This window comes from Dipodomys ordii, unplaced genomic scaffold, assembly GCF_000151885.1.
Source record: "Dipodomys ordii isolate 6190 unplaced genomic scaffold, Dord_2.0 Scaffold10, whole genome shotgun sequence".
Taxonomy (NCBI): domain Eukaryota; kingdom Metazoa; phylum Chordata; class Mammalia; order Rodentia; family Heteromyidae; genus Dipodomys; species Dipodomys ordii.
The window spans coordinates 17,047,577-17,059,599 of NW_012267226.1; the positions used below are offsets into that span (position 1 = coordinate 17,047,577).

Sequence of the window (12,023 nt, forward strand, 5' to 3'; positions counted from 1 at the left end):
CAGTGTGAAAATTCAATACAGATAAAACATCCAGGCCAAACTCTGGCTTTCAGCCACAGTCAGTAAATACAAATGGTTTCTTTTCCTGTCAGATCTTGCCCCTTGGCAACCAACGGACAGGAATGGAAGCGTGGATGCTGGTTTGAGTGCCTCCTGTTTACAGCTGCTATCCTAACAGCTCATGGCTCATGAGGGCGCACTTACCTTGCAGGGATGTTCAAGGACTAGGTAAGTACCTTGGGTTGGGGAATTTTAATTCATTTTTGAAAACTTAATACTGGTGAGCCTTTCTGTTTACAAAAGAAACAAAGGATAAATTTACACAATTTACTCAATGCATAGGTAATTAAATAAAAACTATCATCCTACCATAGCTACAACCACGTCTAACTCTTTCTGTGAGATATATGCACACTTTACATGTACTTCTTATGAAACTCCTATGTGGGCCCCTGTTTTTCTCATTAACAACATACATACCATTTTTTTCTTTTTCTTTCTTTTTTTTTTCCCCTAAGAGTCTTGCCATACTAGCCTAGCCTGGCCTTGAACTCATGATCCTTTTTCCTCAGCCTCCCTCATTCTGAAATTACAGGAATGCACTGCTATACCTGCCCTTCAAAAACATTGTTCATGTCTAAAATTTGTTAACTAAAATGTTCATAAGTAAAATTTCTTCTTCAATATCACTTTTAAAATGGTTATTTAACATTAACCAGAGTTCACAATTACTAATAATATTCCAATGGCTATTTTCATAAAGTTTTGTATACATTCATAGACATTTAGATAGATTTTCCCGAAGATAAGGTACTGGATCCAAGTGCCCCTATGTCTAAAAGGATAAACCCTGACTGTCCTCCAGAAAAATTATATCAAGATGTATTCCAGGACATTTCTTTTGTGATCTCAGAGATAAAGAGTCATTTTAACTGTGTGACTATATTCATTAAATATATATTGATGGCTTACCACACAGATTTGCCTTTTGTGGGACCCTCTTTCAGAAACCACACCCAGATTCAATCTACTAACCCCAAATATTGCCAAGTTCCTGACACCTGCCTCAGCTGCTGCTCAGAAAACCGATATAGCAACACACTCCAAATGTGAGATTTTTTTCCCCATCCCAGCCTCCAGAAGTCATCGGTGCTAACCAGTCTCTTGAGTCACCCATTCTCCTTCTTCTGTCTTGGTGGAGGGAGCAGTTATGGCTTGGAGTTTCCAGGGGAGAGTCCACCTCGGGGGACTGTTCCTCTCTCTTCTTGGCTGGGTGTGTTCATGTGTCACCACCATCCTGCCCCAATGGAAGACACTCAATCTGGACCTGAATGAGATGGAGACCTGGATCATGGGACTCTGGGAAGCATGCGTCAATCAGGAGGAGGTGGGCACTGTGTGCAAGGCCTTCGAATCCTTCCTTTCTCTGCCCCAGGAACTCCAGGTATCTCGAATCCTTATGGTGGCCTCCCACTGCCTGGGGCTGCTGGGGCTTCTGCTCTCTGGCTGTGGGTCTGAATGCTTCCAGTTTCACAGGATCGGATGGGTATCCAAAAGGCAGCTTTGTCTCCTAGGAGGGACTCTGGAGGCATCAGCTTCACTCACTACCCTTGTTCCAGTCTCCTGGGTAGCCTATGCCACCATCAGAGACTTCTGGGATGTTAGTGTCCCTGATATTGTACCCCGGTGGGAATTTGGAGATGCTCTCTATCTGGGCTGGGCTGCTGGTGTTTTCATGGCTCTTGGTGGGCTACTCTTCATCTTCTCTGCCTGCCTGGAAAAAGATGTGCCTGTTCTCTGGATGGCTGATGCCATAGCCCCACCAGCCTGTGCTCCAGCAGAGGAATTGGATGGCTCCGTCTACCTTGCAACACAATCTATGAACATAGCCATCTAGGACTGGTTGCTGTAAAGAAATCCCTGCAAGAAAGATGTTAGTAGAATCTTTTTTCTTCCTTACCCCTCAGCATTAACTCATTTAGAGGAAACTGGTCACAAGGATTTGATTATGTTGTGATCTTCAAAGTTTGGGGTTGATTTTTATTAGTGATTTTCAGAATTAAAAAAAAATCAGGCACAGTGTCTAACGAATGTGTCTGTCTCATTCAAGATAGTTTACATAAATATGCTTTGATATTCATAGCTTTCATTTTGTGCTCAATAATTTTATTACTAAGAAAAATATATTCAACAAAGTTGCGTTCAGCGGAGAGAATTTAGTCTAGAGAGGCAGTGTATATTCAACTAAAAAAAATGGATGAGTTATTGGCACAGAATAGTACCTTAAGGTGGGGCTCCTCCTCTGGTGTGCAATTTGAAAGGAAGCTTCAAACTAGATCGTTGCTGTTCTGCAGATTCTTAGTATCCCAATGGGAAGATCGATTCTTGTTTCAGCTATGAGGCTGCATTATATTATTCCACTATCTTATGGTCTATTACCTTCTCATTGAAGGCAATGGTCACCGTGTGTGAGAGGTAGGGCAGCCCATCCTATTTGCACAAGGCTCAGTACTTCCACTACTAATCCTAGCTAAGGGTCAGGCACACTGAGACAAACTGGTCACCACCACTGCCCAGTAAGTGCATGGATGTGGAGAGAATTATCAGGTCCTCAGAAATGTTCTTTGACACGAGTAAGATCACATTATAAACCCTTTACACTTTAACCTAAGTATCAACAGACCTATCCAGGCTATGGCTACCAATGAAGCCCCTTTCAAAACAACAGTCTCAATTGTTTACTTGCCCTACATGCACTAACCTATGACTACTCATGCCCAGGCTTTCTTAAAGACTTTTCTCAGTCCTCCAGAAGCTGCCTCCTGTTACTCGTGAGCCTGTTTCTCAGCGGCAATCACCCTGCATGGCCAACCAGCTCCCTCACTACCACCTTTCCCCCGCTGCCATAATCAGGTTAAGAACAGTCATCAGTGGCCCGGCCAACAATTCCCACAGAAAAGTCCCCAGATAAGTTCAGAGGCTTGCTAGACTCCAGGTTGAACTGGGGAGATGCTTTCCATTTCCAGTGGGATGAAGCTCTACTTTGCAAGCTCAGTTCAGAGTTCCTCACCCCAGGATCTTTCAACCCTTAAATTACCTCTAGATCATGAGATGGCCAATGCTCACTAAGCATTACCCTCCTTAGAAAAGGCTCCTTTCCTCTGAGGTATATTTATTTGTGTACATCTGCTGTGGCACATACAAATCCAAATACCTTGAGTACCTTGAGATAAACACATTCCAGAGAACAAAGGGGTAGTCTGTCTCAAAGACTTTTCTTTCTCTAATAAATTGGAAAACTGACTCCAATGATGGTTTTTGTCAAATTTCCCTTCTCAATAGGTTCAAAATTCTGTGTGCCAAGTTTCAATAAGGAATGAGGCTCAAGTATCCAAAGTGTTTTCTTTTTCCTGCACTGTCTACGAGAAGGAATCACCACTCACCCACCTAATGATTTATTCCTTTATCAAATAACCTGAGCATTTACCATGTGCAAGGCACTGTGTTGAGAACCATGGATACAACAGTAAATAACAAACTTAATCCTTGTTCCTCATTCAGGCAAATAAAAACAGGTATTACTACAAAATCACTCAAATAAAGGCAAATTATAATGGTGACAAACTTAGCAATGTAATAGGAAGACTCTGTCCTACTCTTAAGAGTGATGTTTAGTAACATGACAAAGTGGTAACTTAAAATGTAAAGGGTGGAGCACAGTTTTAGATGAAGAGGGAAGAAAACAGATAAACCTTGGTGAGACTGGTAATGCAAGGGGGAGCCTAACTTTAGAGGGACCTGAAGGCCTTGGTAAGGAATACTGTCATCTCTATTTTAGGTCATGACATGAGAAACCAAGCACCTGGCCTAGCAATAGGAACTTTGCCCAGCTGACTGTGCAGCAGTAATTTGCAAACCTCGTGTGTGTTGTGTGTGTGTGTGTGTATCCTGTAACAGGGCTTGAACTCTGGACCTCACACTCTCACAGGTCCTTCTTGCTCATGACTTGCGCTCCACCAATCAGGCCATACCTTCAGCTCAGCATTTTTCTAATTAATTAAGAGGTGGGAGTCTGATGGATTTTTCTGCTCAGGATGGCTTCAAACCATGATCCTCTAGGACTCAACCTTCTGAGTAGCAAGGACCACAGGTGTGAGCCACCAGTCTCCAGCTTTTACCTTTTTATAATAGTATGTCTCTGTGCAGTTTCCTATTCATACAGCCTAGCAGAATTTAAAAACCTTCAAATCACTTGCATGTTATCTTGACAGTTTCATTTAAGATATCTTGAAAGATGTTTTTTTTCATCAGGAGAGCATATGTTACTGTTTTACTAATAAGGAAACTGAGAAATTAAGGAAGTTAGATAACATGATTATGACAGTAATTGGCTAAGTCAGGACTTGAACTCAATGCTTTATACTATGGTTCTCTTTTTCACCCCTCTTACTTTCCTAGACACTCCACCAGACCAAAGGAAAAACTAGCTTTGAAGCAGAAGGAAAAAACAGAGACCAATAGAACGAAGTCCCTTTTGTGCTTATGTTTAAGTCATTTCCAGGACTTGGCTTCCAGCTGCTCACCTGCTCCTGCTGCAGGTTTGAACCCCATGTGTGCAGGTGCAACAAGACATTTGTTTCAAAGCAACTCTCATTGAAAAGAGATGGAAACAAACTGAAGATCTGTTGAAAAAATGTTGTGTGTCCAGCTCTCCTAAAGGACACAAGGACTTTTTTTTTAATAGTCAAGGGCCGGGGATTTCTCAAGTAGCCAATGAACATCATGCCATGTCCAAAAAGGAGTGTGATCTGCATGCTAGTAAGAATCAACCTTCACTCTGAGGAAAGTGCTATGTGCCTAAAAAAAATGCCTGTTTTTATGTACCTGGTTTGAAAGGAAACATAGTGAGAAATAAAAATAGAACTAGCATGACTCTGGCAGCACATACCTGTAATTCTAGGCTGAGATCTGAGGCAGTTTGAAGCCAGCCTGGACAGAAAAGTCTGAGACTCTTATCTCCAATTAACCACTAAAAAGCCTTTAAGTGGAGACAGTGGCTCAAGAGGTAGAGCACTAACCTTGAGCAAAAACAAAAACAACAACAACAAAAAAAAAAACAAGCAAGGGTGTGAAGGCTTGGGTTCAAACTCCAATACTGGCACAAAGGAAAAACAGAACCAATGAAACCTCTCACTTTTCCCATGTAGGTTTTGCTCTTTTGTGGTACTGGTGTTTGAACTCAGGACCTCACAACTTGCTAGGCAGCTGCTCTACATACCACTTGAGCCATGATTCCAGACCTTCTTGCTTGTACTTTTTCATATAGGTAGGGTCTTACAAATTTGCCTGGACTGGGTCAAACCATGATCTTCCTACTTCTGCTTCCCAAATAGCTGAGATTTTAGGTATGAACATATAGATTTATGGTAAATTATACTAATATGGCAAACTTTTTTTTTTTTTTGCCATTCCTGGGGCTTGAACTCAGGGCCTGGGCACTGTACCTGAGCTTCCTTTGCTCAAGGCTAGCACTCTACCACTTGAGCCACAGCACCACTTCCAGCTTTTACTGTGTATGTGGTACTTAGGAATTGAACCCAGGGCTTCATGCCCTGGGCCCTCACTCTACCACTAAGCCACATTCCCAACTCCCACTTTACTTTGATTACACATGGAAAGATGTGTAGTCACATATATTAGAAAAATGAAGGGATGTGAATCAACTAGTATTCCAAGTTAAAAACTTTATAAACAAGATGTGATACAGCTAAAAGTAATGTGACTCAGTACTAACTTTGGGTCTGAAAATTTTACCACTAGAAGTTAAGGCATTTCTCCTAGTATCCAATAAAACACACATCTGATACTTTTCTGAGCCTCTGAGATCAACTCCAGGGAAATCACTGCAAGGGAAGCTGATGTGGGTTGGAGCCACATGGGATGAGAGGCCAGGTGTCAGTGGCTCACATCTGTAATCCTAGCTACCCAGGAAGCTGAGATCTAAGGATTTCCCTTTGAAGCCAGGCTGGGCAGAAAAGTCCATGACACAATTATTTCCAATAAACTATTCAGGAAATGCCAAAAGCAGCATGTGGTTCAAGTGGTAGAGCACTAGCCTTGAGCAAAAGCTCAGGGACAGCACAGAGGCACTGAGTTCAAGCCCCAGAACTGGCATCTCCCCCCCCCCAAATTGTACTTTGTTTCTTAGTCCCCATAAGCCGTCCCATCACACCAGCTCTTGGGGAATCCAGTTGGAGACAAGAAGAGGGAATGGATGGGAGTGCAAGCAATACTGTGGCTCCTTCCCAACTGCTGGACTCTGGACATTAGAGAAGGGTCTGGAATAAGGGAAGGAGAGAAACTGAAACAAACAGGTGAGAAGGAATTCTAGTGTAATCATCTGTACTCTTGGAGGTAATTCTGCTTTCATACTCATACATGACAAAAAGCTATGAAATCTCTTGGATATGCTGTTAAGGAGCAGAGAATGGACATCCAAAACATCACAGTAAAGATAGTAGGGAAATTAAAACAAAAACAATCGTCATCTTAAGACCCTGCCAAGTTTGTATCACTTGATAAAATGACTAAAGAAAAATAAATCTAAAACAGTCAGCTATGGGGTGATTTCTATATTCTGCATAAGCCCTGAGCCCTTTAGTAATATTGTTGTCCAGTCAGTTGGCTAATATGAACACATCCATTTATGAGACCATAACCCCCTGGTGACCTGGATATGACCTACTTATGTAGTAGGCATAATGCCCTATGTAAGACAGAACAGCTCTTAAAATTCTTGACCTATGATGAATTTCCCTTTGAGAACTATTCAGAGTACAACTTTAAGCTGAGTCATTGCTACAGCTTTTCTCTCCTTTCAATCCTTCAAAGACAACTACAGACCAAGGAAACAGGCTCAGCCAGTATTTGAACTCCAATGCATTAGACTAATTTTTCTTTCCATGGAACTAGTATATGTTTTACATGTAGAGTGAAAATAGGAGGGTCACAGTCTGGGTGAGTAATGACAAAAAGATTCATCTCCAAAATAAGCAAGGCAAAAAAGCTGGAGGGTGTGGCTCAAGTAGAATACCAGCAAGCTCAAGGCCCTCAGTTCAAATCCTAGCACTGTAGAAACAAAACAACAGTAATGACAACAAAATACCAAGGAGAATCTGGAGCAAATGGAACCTATAAATTGATGTAATTTTAGAAAATTGTTTGGTAGCCCCTGATAAAAAGACCTACTTACCTGTATCTACATCCACTTTTCTGACTCAGTAATTCTGCTCCTAGTTATATGCCAAGAGAAATGCACTTGTGCACATCAAGGATGCATGTGAAGATCTCAGTAACATTATGTATTACATTCCCAAACTGGAAATAAATCAAGTGACCACCTTAAGAAATTATGAGATACAGTCTTACAGTGAAATACAGTGAGCTGAGTTACAATAAACTGCAGGTCCTAGCACAATTAATCCCCCACCACACTACCGGCTCTCATTCAGTCCTTGTCATTTGTTCATTCATTTGGCTTTGCTATAATATATCTACCGTACTTCCCTCGAATGGTGTAGGGTAAAAATTTAGTGTCTCAGTTCTTATAAGGAGTTCAAAAACAGAACACACTAGATTGTGACTCATTAAGTATGGAAATCTGTGTCCAGTCTCCAGAAGACCCCTGCTATGCTGAAATATCCTACTCAAAACTCTTGAATCACTTTAGCCAAGGGCCACGTAAGTTTCTTTCTCTACACTTTCTGCTCCTCCTTCTTTTTCCTAACTCTTACAGTGTCAAAACCAGCCAAGTACGGAGGTACACATCTGTAATCCCAGCTAGGAAGGCTGAGGCAGGAAGATCACCTAGCTAGCATGTGAGTTACAGAGCAAGATCTTGTCTTGAAGGAGGAGGAGGAAGGTTGGAAGAATGGCTCAAGTGGTAGAATGCACATTCAGCAAGAGTTGAGGCCCTGAATTCAAACCTCTGTATTGCCCCCACCCACAAAAAAAAAAAAGAAAAAACAATCAAGACCACTCTTGACCCAGACTATAAAAATCATGAGACCTTAGTTTGTGGAACCCTAAAAGAAATGAGATTACACCTAAAATTCATTCTTAGCACTCCCCCTGGTGGTCTGAGAGGATCCAGATGAATTTCTGCACACTGCAGACATCATTGGCCTGTGTAGATTCCCAACTGCCCACCAAGACAACCAAGGCCAGTGGAGCAGTGGTTTAAAAGTTCACATTATAAAGACAGATACACCAAGACAAACTAAGGTGGTCAAAGTTAGTGGCCTAACGTAACTTAAGCACTGTGTACATTACTCAGTAATGGCAGGTTAAGTGAGTCAGAAATGGTGCTATGTATGATTTTAAACAAGAAAATGGAGAAGAAAAATCAATCAACTTCCCTGGAAACAATATTTTCCACAAACTCTAAAACACAAAAGGACCCCTATCATGAATGTAATCAAAACACAAGTTCACTTTAAAAAAAAAAAAGCCCTTCTTTTTCATTCTACATCTTGACAGGTTCCAAAGTAAATACCTTCACATGCAATGTAAGTGACAAATGAGATCTAACACCAAGGTGCTGGTCAGTAACTGCTGCTGCCTGAAACAAGACAGGTGCTTGGTAACTCCATCCATTTCCAAACTGAAAATATAGACTTAAATAAGGACCATGCTGTACACCAAAGGTAAAACAAATACTTTTATTGCACATTTATAAAATCTGCATAGTTGTGTGTTCTTCCCTACCATGATTAATCTCTAAAATTTGGTTAAAACATTAATTTCCAAAGACATAAACCCCAAAGGACACAAATCCTTTAAAAATGGTTTTTTCTCTCTATATACATATATATAGATAATTTTTTTTCTTTTTACAAATCCACATCCCTTATTTGTTAAAATCAAAGAAAGGGGATTAAAATGTTCTACTGGGCCAGTAGCAGCCTTAGACACCTGTTTTTGAAAACTGCCTAGTTAACAAGAACTAATAAATGCTATATTTAGTCAAGCTTCATAATGCCATCCTGTCTAAAGTCCTTTACGCTTCCTTTCTCTCACTTAGGACTATGAGGTTTTCTGGTTTATTTAGAAATGTAACAGAGGAGGAGGAGAGAGGCAGCTCTCCTTCCACTTTCATCATCTCACTGCCGTGGGGCCTTAGGTTCTACCCACAGGGAGCCGGGTGGAGCTTCATCAACAACCCATTTTACCATCACCTGTCAAGAGGCAGGCAAGCCTTGTATTAGTAATCTCTGGTGGCTAAGTCTTAAAATGTCACTGTGCTTGATAAAATAACTCGTAGCTGCTCATCTGGTTCAGGTTCTGATGAATCACTCCTCTATTCTGCTGTCAAAAATACTTATGCCTGAAGCATAATTTAAGAGGTGCAAGAGGCTTAAAAATAAGTCCATGCATTAAGGTAAGTTCGAAGGCATTTCAGGTCTTCTGGCTTAACTCAATACCTTAATATGATGCTTCCTGCCTTTGCTAGTGGATTAGCTTTCTTGTACCAGTACCTAAACAGTGCAATCTTTAATCCTTCTTCAAACAGGCAGCAAGGGTGTGGTGTGGATCTGATTCTTACTCCTCCCTATTCTCTTTCCCCAGGGGAAAACCATGACAACAGACTGACGTGCAGCAGGTAGGCAGCCTGAGACTAGGGTGGCCTTGAACATAAGGGCCTTATTTCACTGTCACAGTTGAAACTCCTTGAATTGACTCCATGACAGCTGCAAATCTGCTACAAAGGTCATAGGGAGAATGGGGCCGAATCGTTGGAGGTTCCTTCAAGACAATGATTTCTGCAGAAGGATCTAGAAGCCTAGGTAGAAATTCTCCTAAGCACAGCTGCAGATTTTCTGTAGAGATAAAGAAGACTGGTTACATATACAACTTAACAGATTTTTGACTAAAAATCAGAAGCTACAGGTATATAGACACACCATTGATAGCCCATTATCCAGCCTCAAAGACAGAACCTGATGTTGGCTACCTAACAATAAATGGTGATTCCTTTAGGCCAACCCAGAATGAAGACCTACTTGCCAAAGCCACCAAAGCTTTCAGTTACTGCTTTAAGATAGCTATTGGTGGAAGATGCTACATAATTACTGTATGATGGATAGGACTTCTAATCATCTTTTAAAGTTTGAAAAAGTACTCTATGTTGTACTAGACATATAATGATGCTATTTTCTTTCAAATGTGTAAAATATACCAATGTGCACATATGGCCTTAAGTAAAGCTCTATATCACATATTGCCTAAATAAAAACTGAAAACATCAAAAGGAAATACATAGCAATTGTTTATTATAGAAATCATCAATAAATAACAGTCAAGTACATGAACAAGTCACTGGACTGTCCTTATATTAGTGAGAAACTAACAAAGAGGATTCATACCAGAATTGTACCAAACTTCCAATCTACTGAACTCACCTAAAAGTAATTGGCATTAGTTTCCCTCTCCAAGATGCTTTGACAAGCAAGAATATCACATGTGCTAATTTATTAATCTTGACACCATTACATTTTATAATATTCTTACATTATGCAACTTTAAGCCATAAATAAATGTGGCTAAGATACCATCAGGTAATCAGACTACGCGTATACAGATTTTTTTAGTCTTAAACTAGGAAAGCATTCAGATTTTGTCAGATGTGAGAGAAATGGAAGCCTGACATTGTTTTTCTAGAACCTGCTGGCTGTTTGTGGTGGTGCTTCTACAGTCAGAGGAGGTAAGGGGAAGGGGAAAATAGTAGAGCACTGGTTCCCATTCTTTTTTTCCACACCACAGACTCATTTCCCTCACCTGCATGTTGGGATGTTCCAGTCCCCTCAAAGCCTTTGACAACCAGGACTAAAGAATGAGTTCACTGTAATTTCTAGAAGTCCCAAAGCCTCAGAGATTCTAAGAAGTGCTTACAACAACACACCTGCAATATCTTGCCCAAGGTAAGAGCACCAGTGGTTTCTCATGACCTCAATGGCATCCAGATCATCCTTGGAGATGTCATTGTTAATGATCAGGTGAATGCAGGGAATGATCAACTCATTCATCACATTAATCCCTTCTGTTACAGAATGATCATCATTTGTTTCAAAGAGAGAAGCTGCTCTGGCATTCAGTTCCTACACATAAAAGGCAGAGTGGGAGAAAAAAAGGCTGAAAAGGTAAGCATCTATTAAATAAATCTATTAAGTCGTGTGGCTCCCATACTCCCCTGCACATTGGAATTACCTAGGGAATTTAAAAAAAATTTTTTTGGTCGAACCCCAGATGAGCTGATTTAATAAGAATGTAGATGATCTGGACATTTGGGATTTAGTAAAAGGTCCCAAAGTGATGCTAATGCAGCCAAGTTTGGCCTAAACTTACAATTCAAAGTCATATTTAGTATCTGTTTCTACCAAAAGACCTATCCGTTGGTTCTCAATCTCCATGAGGGATCAGAAACACCTACAGAAGACACATGGATGGGGCAGGGAAGGTGGCTCAGTGTTAGAGCGCTTGCCTTGCATGCATGAGGCCCTGGGTTCGATTCCTCAGCACCACATAAATGGAAAAAGCCAGAAGTGGCACTGTAGCTCAAGTGGTAGAGCGCTAGCCTTGAGCTCAAGAGCTGAAGGTCAGAGCCCAGGTCCAGAGTTCAGGCCCCATGACTGGCAAAAAAAAAAAAAAAAAAAGACACACGGATGCCGAGACCCCATCCTTTATTGTCCTGGGGGAGAACCTGTGCCTCGCCAGCTTGAAACCTCATTTTGTGGTTCTTACACACACTGGAGATTAACAACAGCAACAAAAAACTCAGTCATTCTTATATTACACTACTGTGGAAGGTGAGATGTTCAAGATGCTGAGCTGAATTTGGTGATTTAAAATATAGAATCACAGCTCTAAAATTCAGATCATGGGGCTAGGAAGGTGGCTCAGTGGTAGAGCTCTTGCCTTGCATGTCTGAGGCCCTGGGTTTGATTCCTCAGCACCACATAAGCAAA

The 12,023-nt window shown here is 41.0% G+C and overlaps 2 protein-coding genes across 3 annotated transcripts in view; one reads left to right on the forward strand and one right to left on the reverse strand.

The window, feature by feature from the left end:
- The first annotated feature begins 1,210 nt into the window (after positions 1–1,210).
- Positions 1,211–1,897, forward strand: Cldn25 (claudin 25). Its single transcript, XM_013009491.1, has one exon. The coding sequence runs from the start codon at positions 1,211–1,213 to the stop codon at positions 1,895–1,897; it is 687 nt and encodes a 228-aa protein (XP_012864945.1).
- Positions 1,898–8,706: 6,809 nt separating this feature from the next.
- Positions 8,707–12,023, reverse strand: part of Usp28 (ubiquitin specific peptidase 28) — a 43,841-nt gene continuing 40,524 nt past the window's right edge. For both annotated transcript variants that reach the window (XM_013009814.1, XM_013009816.1), the window contains exons 23-24: positions 10,961–11,156; positions 8,707–9,878 (exon numbers count right to left, since the gene is read on the reverse strand). In XM_013009814.1, coding sequence (XP_012865268.1) covers positions 9,703–9,878; positions 10,961–11,156 — 372 coding nt within the window. In that variant the 3' untranslated portion in view covers positions 8,707–9,702. The remainder of the gene's footprint in view (positions 9,879–10,960; positions 11,157–12,023) is intronic.